Source organism: Haemorhous mexicanus, chromosome 3, assembly GCF_027477595.1.
Source record: "Haemorhous mexicanus isolate bHaeMex1 chromosome 3, bHaeMex1.pri, whole genome shotgun sequence".
NCBI lineage: Eukaryota > Metazoa > Chordata > Aves > Passeriformes > Fringillidae > Haemorhous > Haemorhous mexicanus.
In genome coordinates, this window is record NC_082343.1 from 61489242 (window position 1) to 61504118 (window position 14877).

Here is a 14877-nt window from a genome sequence, read left to right on the forward strand (position 1 = left end):
GATGAACAGCTGCAATCTATGCTAGCAACCTCACTGAAGCCCATATTGAATTGAAATATTGGAGGCCTTTTTAAACATATAAAAAATCCTTGTGCATTTTTTTGGATAACTGCTTTATCTGGCAACTTGATCTGTGCGTATGATTCAATATTCACCAGTGATCATCACTGGTGAATTTGTAGTTTGGTAACAGATAGGGACAAACCCCATCTAACCAGTATCAATGCAGTAATTGTAGTGTCCCTGTTTAACACTCTTCTTACAGCATCTGATAAAGTTTTAAATGGAAGGATTTACTTAAGACTGGCTTCATTTCCTTTTACTTTCCTTTTAGAAATTTTTTTCTTAAAGTATGTAAAGGAAAAGTAGGGAAGAATGGATATTACTGGAAATATTGGATACACAGGTTTGTAGTAAAAATCAAGCAATAAAGTGGAGGGCTTCTTGCTCTACGGGGCTTAATTTTAACTTACTAGTACAAAAATCCATTGCCCTTCTGTACATACACAAGTAATTTATTTTTGACACTATGTATCCTAATATTCCTAAGTTGATTTGTCAGCTAACTTTTATCCCTAACTTACAAAACTACTCATCAAAACCTTCAAGTTTTCCCTTTCTTCCTATAGATAGCTTCATCACAACATAAATATAGCTTAAAGAAGGAAAGTATGTGAAATACTCAGCCATTTTCCTCTACCCTTCCAGGAAAAAAAGAAACTGTGTTTAAACTGTCAGAAAAACCTCTTCATTCTGCTGCAGTCTTCCATCTTCTCCAGATGGTAAAAAAAAACCCATTATTTTTTTTCCTATAATCAGCAAACTTTGAGGAAGCAGTAGAAGACCCTGATAAATTTCCATTTGCAATGGCTTCCACTCCCTCATTTCATTTCTCTCCTCCTTATTTCATTTTATAGCCCAGAAAAACCAATACTTACTCTCATGCCTCAATTCCTGACATGATTTTGGTCTTACAGTGGAATCTCTGGCAGGCCTGGTGGTATGAGAAGGAGGATTTGGGGGTAGGAGAGATGCATTCATCAAGCAGACTGCTACGTCAAAGCAAGATGCTGCCCTGGGATGTGTGGCCAAATAGAATATGCTGTTGCTGAGTGTGAGCAGGAGTCTCAGACTTCATATTTAGCATTTTACCAGACTTCAGAATAACACATACTCTAGCATGTCCACAGGTCATATGGTATGAGGTTTTAAATGTAGCTTACAGGTTTACTGCACTAGATTTCAGCAATTCTTGTTTGACATTAAATTTCATGAAGGAGCTGTTCAGCACACTCGGGATTGATACCATTTTAAAGTTACCTGTCAAATAAGAAAATTAAGAGCAATGTATGTCTGTAGGCTCTGAAGAGAGGAACTTCTCTCCCTAACCTTGCTAGTGAATTTGATACAGGGCCAGCATGTCAGAATTGTCCATCATGCTGCTATTACTGTTCCACTTGTGGTGGAACAGTTGGCAAGTCCCAAGTACTCACTGCCTCTGTATCATACACCAACATCCCCAGGAAGCATTTTTCATGACTGGATATCTATCCAGGGTTGCAGGGTGAATTTGACTTTTACTACAGAACTATAAAGAAAGAATGCCGTAATATTGATACAGCCACAATACCACCACTGTAAGGTATAATACCTCCACCTAGGTATAAAAGGAAATATTCACAACCCCTTCATAGAGATTTGATTAAAAAAAATCCCAAGAAACAATGAGAGAATTTGTACGACAAAATTGTTTGTGAATCAAAATATCTGTCAGTGACATTGAAGAGTCATGTTTCCTTCTGTGTTTACAGCTCGCCTATTCACCATAACTTCAATTCTTAACTAAAGATCCCTCTCCCTCTGTGCAATTTACCTGTTAAGACAAGAAGCACTTTCTCTAAATAAATGCTGGGAAGGTTGATTTTTATTGCATGTATAGCTGGTCACTTCTGGAAAGCATTTTTTAACATGCTGCATAGGTTAAAAAATTTACTAGTCACATCTGCAGTTTGACTGCTTCTTTCTAAAAGACAAACCCAGGCCAAGCAAGACAAAGAATCTGCTGATACACACATGTCACTCCAAGAATTCTCCTGACAAAGTTCCCACACCCAATTTAATTACTTCCCTACTGTAAAAACACTTTCCATCTGCATTTATTGTAGTAGTTTCAAATCCAAAACTAACAGACTATAAAGCTAGCTAAATAAATGAATGATATTGGCCTTAGGTCCCAAGCCAGGAGCTATTCTGTAAGGCTGTGTGTCTCCAGCATTCATTTTTATGCTGATGTTTCATTTTATGTGCAGTGTTTTCACTTAAGCCTTGTTTAGAGAAGAATTACCCTGCTCCAGGCTCTGAAGTGTGATGTGCCACACAGAGCCCTCTAGTGCTGCTCCAGCCCAAGGTCTGTCAGAGATTCCCCTCTAAGACCAAAAGTCACATTGCAACCAAAAAATCCCACTTCAGGCTGTATACACAGCACTGCCTATGCTCAGGCTTGGAACACTAATTTCATCTCGGTCTGATAGAACCTCCAACTGAGGCTGAAGAGCTCAAAATGAAAAGTGTTTCTGTTTGAAAACATACTTCAAAAAATGAAACTACCAGATTAACTATTTGTAGCATGGGTTCTCTTGCCCATTCAGAGGAAAAAAAAGTATCTTGTTCCTCAGACACAGCATGAAGAATTTAATTCTAACTTGTAAGAAATTTCCTGACGTGCAGAGATAGGAACAGTACATTGCCTTCAGGGTCCTCAGGTTTGCTGCAGTTTGTTTTCATCACACTTTGATGAAATTACATCAGACTGGAATTCATAGATTTTAAAGGCTTGAGATACAACAGTCTCATTTGGGCAAGCACGATACTTAAAACCACACACTTGTATATGAGTGTTATGCTACGCTGGGATTCTCCATGGTGTCAAAATACTCAGAAAGAACTTGACCTTTATAATAAATTTGAATCCAAAGCAGCAGCACAGAAGATAAGTTTTTCATTTAGAAGTTGCGAGTACTGAAGGGCAAAGCAGGTTTCCACTGAAGTCCAGGTCAAAACTGCTACTGACTACACAGAAAGCATTTTTGGACATTGAACTATCTCTTCCCTTTTCAGTTCTAACCAAAGTAAATGAAAATACATACTAATAACTGACATGAGCTAATCAAAGAAATTTGGATGGTGCATGGTGCAGCTCAAGGCACAGATACTATAATGGCTTTGGATGCTGCAGGTGACCCCCAAAGGATCCTGCTGCAATAATTAAAGAACATAGTTAAGATATAGGTAAGGATGGGTTTGGGGGACAAATCTTGAATTATTTAACTTTTCTGAGTTTTAGTGACAAGGTTAGTGAAATGTCAGGTTTATTTTCTAGCTCTCCCCTCACAACGAAAGCTTCTGAGCTTTCATGACACTGAAATAGTCTTCTATACAGAAGCAAGACAAAGACATGGAGCACTCACTAAACATTGAAGAAAACTATCCTCCAGTTTACTAGCCACAAGGAAGATGCACATCTAAAACAGCTACTACTTCACTTGCTCAAAATTATCCATACAGGCACATACATGTGTGGAACACGGAAGTTAAATCCTTTTCCTTTTTCCCATGGACATGATATTAGAAATGCAGGAAAGGAATGTACGGCTTCTTTCCAGCTTATGAACACAGCATGTTTTTCACATGTGAAAACAAAATGAAGTTTTGGTAAGGGCAAATTTTCCCAAATAAATAATTTGTTTTCCACACTGGAAATAAACTATATTTTCAATAAACTTTAAGACTCAGATATGCAGAAAAGGGATAACCGAAGAAAGTGAGATCTGATCACACAGATTTCCCTACACTACGTAATAGTTGGGATTGTTTTTTAATTGAATGTGACCATTCAGTGTTATGCCATCATCTAAACTCAACAACCCAGACTCTAGGCTCAGGAAAAAGGAAAAATCCTTTTTCTAGAGTGAAAACCATTACAACTGATCCAACCACTCGTTCTTTGCAAAATGTGACTCTGGGGCTCTGGTGCTACAAATCCACGGCACAGCTCAGCCTCGCTCTCAGCCACTGCACCGCAGCCAGTCGGCGTCAGCCCTCCAGTACCATACCTGGGATTCTGCGGCTCTGAACCATCGGACTCTGGACACGGCTTCTTCACCTGCAGGAGCAAAGCAGTGCTGGTTACTCTCACTTGAAACACAACTTCCTCTTGCTCCCCCTCCCATTCCAGCAGAACTGAATGCGGATCCTGCTCCGCTCACCGGGATCTCTATAAAACATTTCCCGCACTTTACAGCAGCGGTTTGCTATACTAAACAGTGTGTTTCATTATTATCCCATGAACAGCTGCCAACTGCACTTCCCCAGGCTCCATTAGTGGGTTAAATGTTCAGCTAAAATAGCTTGGGGAGCAGTCTTAACTAGGAACAAAGAAACCAAAGAACCAGGTTCTCCACTTTGAAATGAGAAAGCCATACTGTTCTCAGCTTGGCCAAGAAATGTTTCCCCAATTGATACTGCTTCTGTTTCCTGCTAAAGCTCAAAATAATAAACACCAGGTTCTGGGGCAAAGCGCACCATTAGTTAAATAATTCATATGGTATTTTTAATTTTGTGAATCTGCTAACTGTGTGTTAACTATATTTTCCTATTGCATCAATGAATACATGCTCTGTTTTAACTCATATTTGCAATACATAAGTACATAAAAGGAATTTTAGCTTCCAATTTGATCTCTGCAATACACTGCTGTAGGTTGATTGGAGATGATAAAATCCATCACTGTCAAAAAAAAAAATAGAAAACTGTTCTCTTGCAGACTAGGTATCTCCTTGGGATCTTCATGATTTCCAGCAAAAATTTTACTGTACCTTCTGGTAATTTAAATTACTTGCATTTTCAGCAGAGGAAAAAACATTTTGCTCACTAACTTGCTAATGTAAAATCCAGGGCTCTATGGGAGGTTTCGAAGTTCCAGTTTTAAAGCCACCTAGAAATATCACTCACTGAGGCTCAGTTGGTGTGAGAGGCACAATAAAATAACCCACTCCCTTTACAATCAGCAAGTTCAATGACAAGTTTCAGGATACCTTGCATCAAGAAACTCTTCAAATACTTTTTTGCTACTTTAAAAGTATTTCAGAGAAAAAAAAAGTGGCTTTGACTCACTCCTATTGAAGTTATTAACAAATGACAAAACACTCACCAGGCCCAAGAGAAAAAAGGATTTGACCAATGCTAAATATTACATATATATATAAAAGTTTCCTCAGCTGAATGCCATGGAATATCACTCACAGAGATGAGCCACTCATAGAGCATGAGACACAGTAAGGGCTCACACAAACCCAAACATGACAGGCAGTATTTCATAAACATTCAGGTGCAAACATCATTGCTATAGTTTTATGTTAACCACATTGTTATTAAAGTAGTATAACATCTGAAGTACAGTAAAATACTTCAGATACATAAGCATATGACCATCTGCCATGAAAAATGCCTTCAGTGTGCATTATATACAAACATGAGAAATAGTTATTCAGATTATTGTACTGAGTGTCTCCTGAGTGTGTCAGTATCAGAGGGAGCTCTTCAAAAAATATATTCAAAATCATGTAAAGACACTGAAATTACAACAGCCTCTCCTTGATAGGATGTGTTTAATTTCAGGAGCAGTTTGTCTCAACTGAGTTATAGAGATTTGACCAGAAAAATAAGATCTCATTTTGCATATAAAATATATTTAAAATGATTGAAAACATAATGTATTTAGAGCTATAAAATACAATAACATAATTAAAATTAGAAAACTAAGTATATGCCTAGTAGCTATATAGTATAAACCCTAGTAGAACTTTTTCCATGTCCCTTTAGCATACACTCACTTCCAGCATATTTTTATTATCTCCTTGCTCTTAAATTTACAGGCATTTATTCATTCCTTTCCAATTTCTTTTCTGTTCTGTGGCTGCCACCAGTAGCACTGTCCCTCACATTTGCACCGGGGCTGAGATCTCACTGCCCAGGTCTGGAAAGTTCAACCACTGACTTGAACCAGCTGCTGGAGAGTCTGTCACCCACATACCAACACCCTGTGGTGGGCATCTACCACAGCAGCCCAAAGATAGTTACAGCACATATTTACATAAACCGAGCACTTTTAATATACAGAATATATTAAGACCCCTGGTTTTCCTGGGCAGGGATGATGCAGTAATTGGGCACTCACAGATGAGTTTTCCTACTGTAGCTTACACGACTACTGCATTTTGTTTTGACCAACATCACAAAGCAATCTAAATATCTGAAAGGTTATGCTTTATCCGTATAAATTAACATTAAACATTAAATTAACATTAAACATTAAAAAAAAAAAACACCAAAAAATTACCAACAAAAATCCCAACTGATAAATTTTGATAAAAGTTGAAAGGTCATAGCAGAAAAGCCACTGACCAATTGTATCAAAAAAACTCACTTCCTGTGTGATGCAACAAACTTGGGGAGAAAAAAAAAAGTGAGTACTTTTTATTTAACAATATTGCAATGAAAGCAAAATGCTTAAAAAGAGAGAGTATTTCAGGTTTGTCAGTTGGCATATAGATGATGCAGTTCATCCATGATCAGTATCTGAAAAAATGTGCAGAAGCACAGCGTATAGATTTGGCTTGTCCTCCAAGACTAAATGTAAACTTCAATGTGTATCTTTAGGGTCCCTCTCTGAGAGAAAAGATTTAATAAATAAAAATGTTATTTCTTAAAGGACGAACAGGCATGGGATTTTCTTTCAAGTGGCCAGATGGAATGAACACCATTTCTCTTCAAGGCTACTCAAGTAGCAAAACAAATTCTGTTATTCATAAAATTATGCCACCCTTGAAGGTGAACAGAAAATCACTGTGAAAATGTCTGATCAAAGACTAAATATTGTTTCCTTTGTCTTCAGCTGCACTGTTTTACCTCTTAATCTGCCTTGCTGACTGTTTTCAAAATAATTAACTTTCACTAACACCACATTTATTTACATTCTCATGTGTTAAATGCTATAAAAAGAACCTTTTTCTTTACTCCTGCTCTGTTTTCCTTTCCCCCTTCTCTGTTTACACAGGTTTTCTCACCATTTTAGTTAAATGCATGTTGAGAATCATTCACAGGAGTAAGATTCCAGTTTCAGTTTGAATTCTGTTGAACTGCACTGAACTTTCCTACTCTGGTTGCCTGCTACAGACTGTTTGTAAACTTTCAGCTGAAAACCTTCAAATACAAATATTTGTGAAAACAGACTGCTTCATGTTTTGATTGTCACGCCGTTATGCTGCTGATTGGCTTCAGTGCCTGAAAGTTGGAGGCAAAATCCCAAAACTGAAAGGGGAGGGGGAGAGTTACAAATACCCAGGAATTATAATTTCTGTGAAATGTTGTCCACATTTATTTCAATTTGTAAGATTCTAAAAGGCCTCTTGTCACACTGTTGGTGAACTCCTGTTGCAGTGTGTCTCCTGAATTTCTGAAGACCCTATCTGCACTGAATTCTCTCCACCTCAAAGATGCTGGTGCTGAACAAGCCTTAGGATTACTTCAGAGTGCCAGGAGAACCCCATGCCATCAGGAAATTCGACACTATCAAAAAACTGTCCCTCTTTGCTTAGTCAGTTCTATCTCCCACTGTGCAGTGCCCTGGGTACAGGGTACCCAGGCAGCACCCTGAAAGTAAAAAATCCCTGTAGACTCAAATGAAGGGAGGAATAACAGAAAAAAAAAAAAAAAGATCAGGGAGAAAGAACAGAAATCAGGGGACAAAAGAAGAATGGGCTCTCCATGGTGGCAAAATTAGAGGAGAGCAGAAGCCAAGTGGAAAAAAAATGTGACAGACGTAGGGGTGTGGTGTAGACAGTAGAAGAATACTGGCACTGGCTGAGATGGAACACCTGAGTTTGCTCTCCTCTCTTCTAGATTTGGGCCTAACACCACAAACACAAGCCTAAGCACTCATCAGATACTTGTGAAACTCTTTACAAACGTCATTAGTGACCAGTCTGCTCAGAGCAATGGACTTGTTCTGCTACTCCAGCTATACAGAAGACCTATTTAATGATCTAAGGTGGGAAAACATACTTTGAGCTTAGAAAATTCTGTATAAATGTTACTTTTATGTAGGAAAATGAAAGTCTCATTTGGCTCAAACTTTTATTAAAAACAATCAAAGTTTTATACAATTTCTACCTTCACCTGACTTGGTTCATCAGAATTCAAATATGAACACTGTTAAAAGTGTCTGATAATTTGAGGTCACTGTGAAAACTGTGAAAAAGATATGCATTTATTAGGCAGCAAAGAACTGCAACAAATATATATGATAAATATTTACATGATGAAGGATTTTATATTAATTGGGCTTTGGATGCTTCATGTTTAACAAAGACAGAGTGAGGAACATTAAAAGAAAAATCTAACTATGCATTCACTGGAAAAAAGACACCCCCTGGAAAGCCTAGGATGTCAGGTAATAAGATCTGCACCATAATGTGCAAGAAGCTGAATTTCCACAGGCCATATTAATTCTGGCATTTCCTTGCTTCTGATGTTTTTCTTTGCAACATTAACATCTTTTAACATGATTTTATTGGACCCCATTACACTAAATGTTAAACCATGAAATGGTCCTGCTCTGTGAGGTGTTCTCACACACACACACTGGTGGTATTAAACTCGTAATGCAACACAGGTGAGAAATCCCTGCTAACACTTACAGCTGAAAAATCTTGCCACATCAGCGCTAAATTACTCTGGCAATCAATCTGCTGAGTTCCCTCATCTACTGCACCAATTATGGCCTTGAGGATTCCTCCTAAATCCTAGAGTTGCAACAGAGCTGAGTAGAGCCTGCAATGCTTTGGGCCTGGAGGAAGCAGCTATGCATAGTGGAGCTGTGGAGACTCGAACACCAAGGAGACAAGAATGAAGAAAGAAAAGTACTTTTTGCAGACCCAAGGACAACCTCAAATCACATCTTTGTGCTTCCTCAGCCTGTGTGATTGCTCTGAAGTGCGGGCAGAACAAGTGCACTTCGACTGCCAGGATGATTCCCTACAGCAAATTACTCTGGAGGAAGCTGACCCATCTCTGCTCGCCGTCCAGGGAAGGGACTATGTCTGTGGAACAACCCCAGGAGAGGATGGCACAGGCAGGGCAACTGGATGGAAATACCAGGTAGAAGAATATGACTCAGGATATTGACACCATGATGAATATGAATAGTAAAGAAAACTAATTCTCCTCAAACGTTTTTTAGATGCTGACTTTGATAGTGTTTACATGGAGTTGTATGACCGTCTTGCCAACAAAAACCTTAATGGAGATTGTCTTTACAATGCCTTTGCACACATCATTTGCCAAAGATTTCTTTTGCTGCTATGATGTCATTAATACAACTAAACAAATAATGTCATTTGTTTGATCAACAAAAACAGGGCAAGGTTTTGCTTATAGATACAGCTCTGGCATTGAGTCACAAATTATATGTGAAAAAATATATGTGCTTTCGATTTAATTAAAAAAACCCACAACTGAACAACAAATATTCTTGAAAGTGAAGCAGTTTTTTGATAACTGAATTCAAATACTCCAACTATGTATGTCCTGTGAAGACAAAATCTTAGTGAGGCTTCTGCAAAATCAAACATATGCTGAGTAGACCTAGAGAAACATACGAAAAGAATTCTAAATGATCCCATACTCTGAACTGATTTTTTTCACAGTAATTCACTATTCTGCCCCACTTCCATAAATCTCATAAGCATTTTATTTACTTAAACCTAGTGACAATAATAAAATTACATAAATTTGTATTAAAATACAAGATTAAATGAAATTAAAATCCATATGAAAATGTAAGACTACCCAGTTGTGTGCAAGCAAATTTTAATTACATTTCTGATCTAATAAAAAAAACCCCAAACACTGATGCTACTGTAGAGTGAAAGAAATTGAAGCAACAGAGAATTGATTTTTCCCCCTATTTTTCACAGTGCAAAGACTGTACATAGCTGTGTTTTATCTATATCACACCCTGAAGTAGGTTTGTCATATTTCAGCAGATCTGAAAACTAGAGTTCTGATTGCAATGGAAGAATGAGTAAAAATATGCTACATAAATTGATTTCAAATTCACTGTTCAAGGAGTTTTTTGGTTGTGGGTTTGGTTTTTCTTAGTAAAAGTCTATATGAGCTTCTTCTCTAGTGGAAACAATGCTTCTGCTCACCACCTAAGCTAGGTTTAGCTATTCAGAGATCTCTTCTATTTTCTTAGCAATGAAATCATTATGCCATCAACTACAATTGACAACTCTAATCCAAACAAGATTAAGGTTTGAATACGCAATTTTTTAAATGAAAGTAAAGTGCAAGTTATTTAAAAATTTTGAGTCTGAAAGCAGACTGCTGATGCTGACCTTTGCATTTTATGTAGCACAGCAGAGGAGACTTTATATTCAAAGACATTAGATGTCTCCATGCCTCTAAGGGGTGAGAGCAAGGTATGGGAACAAGAAAAGTCAGTGCTGTTCCAACATCACTTCTGTATTCCATGCAAACCTTTCCTGAGAAAGATTTGTTCTTGATAAAATGCATCATAAAGTTACAGTACTAACGCTGGTCAGAACCACTTGGAGATGTTCACCTAACTGGCAAGGAATACTAATCCAGAAGGGATATATTTAGTATTAAATACCTACAGTTCAGGCATCTAAATCAGTCTAGGCTTGTCACATAAGGCTTCCTTTACATCTAACAGAAAGATACAGATGTATTTCACCAGACCTAGAGTATTTCACCTGCCTATTTCAGGCAGAGGGGAATTACACCAAATTAACTGTGACTAATGGCTTCTACTCTCCACTTACCTGCTGAAACGCAGGTAGTTGGGAAACCCTGAGGAAATGGAATGGTGCTGCAAAAGAGAGAGGGACAAATGGTGCTGCAAAAGAGAGCCTGTGTGCCTCATGACATCCTCCATAAAATCCTCTTTGTTGGCAACGCTGATTATAACAATGGAGAGAGATGGCTCCCATGGAAGTTGAATATTTAAATCCTCAGCTCCTTTGAACTAGTCACTGAACTTAATAATTTCAAGAGGGAGCTATGTCTTAAAAAGCATACAATAATCTTAAATGCTTCCATTTCTTGAGATGAAAATCTTCATGACTCTCACAATGTTTTGGATTTTCTGTACAAATTGCTGCTGAGAACAGTGTGGACAAGCCAGGAACTAGTCCATGGACAGCCCAAAGAGCTGCAAAGAGGCACTGCATTTCATTTAGATCTTATTTCACCAGGCTGGAATGATGAGCAGTGACACACTAGAGCTCTTGCACATTACATACACATTGAAGTTAACTGGAATTTAAACAATTCAGGTAAATGCCTCTTTCATATTTCCAATAAGACTATAATGATTTTTTTGGGGGGCACACTACACTTAACATTGACACAAGCCTTTGTAAAACATAAATCAGAAAGCTTTATATAAATAAAACATAAAACTCTGCTTCTATTGAAAAGTTTTAGAGAATGTAGGTATCATTAAGGTGACATGATTGATAAAATCTGAGACAACTTTAACTCCTCAATTTTATTCATATGCTATCGTTGGGGACTAAACATTCCTTCCTTGGTAATTTCTTGCTAGTGGAAAGGTTTCCTATGTGTTTGTTTTTGCAACATGACTAATGGGTTCAAACAGTTCAGAGCTCTAAGCGTTTTTAAAATCCTTTATACCTGCAAACATTTTTAAAACACATTTTAAACTGCCTTTGGCACAAGTGCACAAAAATATCAGAGGGTGTAAGTGTAACAGTCAAGTCATAATTTAATCGATTGGAACCCGTAAAGTACTAACTTGTGCATTTTGAAAAGCATTTATGCATGCACTGTGGGAAAAACTGGCATTCCCTTTTTTTGTTTGTTTGTTTGTGTACAATGAAAGAAGGAAACACGCCTTCCCTTAACTGGTGGGTCAGGCAGGGCAAATGCCATACTACAATGGCACTTTTTGTTTCAGCCTGAGTTACCTAATAGCTCAGAGCTCACAGAATGCTTTTCCCTGCAGCTGGGAGGGTGGGCCTGGCTCCCTTTGAAAAAGGAAAGAGGAGAAGAGAAGAGAAGAGAAGAGAAGAGAAGAGAAGAGAAGAGAAGAGAAGAGAAGAGAAGAGAAGAGAAGAGAAGAGAAGAGAAGAGAAGAGAAGAGAAGAGAAGAGAAGAGAAGAGAAGAGAAGAGAAGAGAAGAGAAGAGAAGAGAAGAGAAGAGAAGAGAAGAGAAGAGAAGAGAAGAGAAGAGAAGAGAAGAGAAGAGAAGAGGAAGAGAGAAAGAAGAGAAGTGAGAAGAGAGGAAAAAGGAAGGAATGAATTAGTTCCCCATTCAGATCTTCCAAAGGCCAAAGGTTTGGAAACTCCACCAGCCTGGAGCTCATTTATCAACAAATTCAGATTCAGGAAAAAATACTAATGCACTAACACTGGTTTTCTCTCATTCTCTTTTCTTTCTCTAATATTATTTTCCTAGCTCTCTCCAACCTCCCCCCACCCCCACCATCTCTTAAAAAATGCCCACACCAACCTAAATACAAACCTTTGGCTTTTTTTTTTTTTTTTTTTTTTTTCCTTTTCAAGTCAGCACTATATCTCAGTGAAGCTGAATCTGCAAGTATACCCTTGGTGTCTTCCTGGTATCTCCAAATGGGCAATAGCTAGAAGATACCATTCTTAATCTAGACATGGAAAATGCTTACTGCTTTTACTTCAGTTATGTTCCCATGATGTCCTCCAGTTTTGTTGCAATCACATCATTTTTATTTAATTGTTTGCTTTTCAAATATCAGCATTCCCAAATACCATTGATCTCTTTTCAGGTAAAAAACCCCCAACATTCTGAAATGCAGGAAAACAGTTATGCCGTGCAATGCTTTCTGGATTTCACCTTGTGATTCCTCAGCTCCACAGAAATATTGTAAGCAAACTAGGTGTATCAAAGCTGCTTTGGAGGTATCATTTAATATTCAAAGGAATACCAAGTCGTCTCCTGTTATATGCATAAAATTCAGAATCTTCTCAGAAAACCTGAACTTATTTTCTTTCCTCCTGCTTTTCAAAACCAACCAGGGCCAACAAATGCAAAGAAAAAAAGAATAAACTTTGAAGCTGAAATTTAAAGCAATGAAAGTCAGGAAGTTCAAAAGTTAATGTTCCTATGGCTGTGTTAACTTGGCCATGTTGCAAATAGATCATGCAAATACTTCAAGCTATTTTGTTAAAGGCCTATAGTACTGTGCCATAAAGCATAATAAAACATGCTGTTTTCTTTTCATGTGGAAACCAACTTGTATGAAGAACAGTACAGTGTATTTCTACTACCAATGCTGACTCCTCCACCACAAGTCAAGTATCTCTGCCTCAAGGCACTTTTCTGTTCTAACAATGCTGGTGTCTCATTGGAATCCAGCTTCCCCTTAGCTCACCCAAGAGCTTAAATACTGATCCCCGCAGGAACAAAGGACGACTTCTCTCCTGACTCGTTTGCCTCATCAGAAAATAATCTGTCTTTCCCCTTGAGATCAAAGAACACTTGTCACAATTTTTCCATCCCTCACTTAGATGAAATTCAAACAAATGGCCTTGTCGATCATCTCCTCCTTTCTGTGCTTCACTATCCTGGTTTTTACCAAGGAGCATATTGATACCCTAGTGCAGTAAACAACATGATCTCACATCTCTCAAATACTCATCCCCACTACAGATGATTAAATACATACATATAAAATACTCTGATTTAGCAAAGAATTTATTTTACTCTCCTTGTACTCTTTTGTTCGTCTTCCGTGTTTTTAATATATATATTGCAATGTGCTAAGGTTAAAGGAGATCAGCCCCCAGAAATGGTGCCTTATTCTTGGTCAAATATGTTATGTCTCTTAGCTGCATTGAAAGTTAACTTACCAACGCTGGGTCAGTTTTAAGTAAGCAATGTCTAAAACACCATCAGTTTCCCTATCCTCTCTGTCTTGGAGAATCATACTCATCGGCTGCATTCTTCATCCCAGAGCTAAAGGGACTTTAAAGGATTTAAGGACAAGGATTGTGGTTTTGAACTATATTCAAAAAGCTCAGGAAGAGAAAAACAGCTCTAATGTGTTCACCATACCCTTACTTGATGCGACCTTTGTACTAATTAATTTTCAAGCACTGAAGTCTTCATAGAAGTACAACCTGTTTAAGAATGAATGAATACCTGACTCAGATCCTGGTCTGACAGAATGGGATGGAATAATTTGGGCACACTGAAAGCATTGTATATGGATTCAGCTACATGACAACTTGATTTACTGGCAATCCAGAGTTCCTAGGCTGAGGTTTGAATTATTCCAGACAACACGGTAAGCTCTTCCTACAAGCTCTTCCAAGTTTAGCCACTTGTTCACTGGTGCCAATTTTGCTCAGATACTTTTCAGCCAACTTTTCTTCACTTTTGGTCTTACCCAAGCTGTACAAGCCAGATGTAGCGGTAGGAGACCAGTTATTACCTGCAGTGTCTGCCAGCATAATCCACCCTGCGTGACCTGTCCATCACACATATGTCATACAGAATTAGAGGTAACGTTGCACAGCTCCTTCAGAAAAGGAGAGAAACTACTGCAGATTTTCAGTACACTTCTCAGTGTGCAGCTAGTAAGAAGGACTCAAGTCACCTCTGTGTTTTTTGGATCCTTCTTCATCTCTCAGGAGAGACAACCATATTCAATTAAGTATTTTAAGTGACAGAAAGTACCAAGACGATGAGAAAATGAAACTGAGCATTGTTCACAGACAATTAAGAAAATC

General features: G+C 38.0%; 1 protein-coding gene across 7 annotated transcripts in view; it reads right to left on the minus strand.

Moving 5' to 3' along the window:
• EYA4 (EYA transcriptional coactivator and phosphatase 4) overlaps nt 1-14877 on the minus strand; it is a 140970-nt gene that overhangs the window by 61729 nt on the left and 64364 nt on the right. For all 7 annotated transcript variants that reach the window (XM_059842067.1, XM_059842066.1, XM_059842065.1 and 4 more), the window contains exon 3: nt 4113-4162. In XM_059842067.1, the coding sequence (XP_059698050.1) occupies nt 4113-4162 (50 nt within the window). The remainder of the gene's footprint in view (nt 1-4112; nt 4163-14877) is intronic.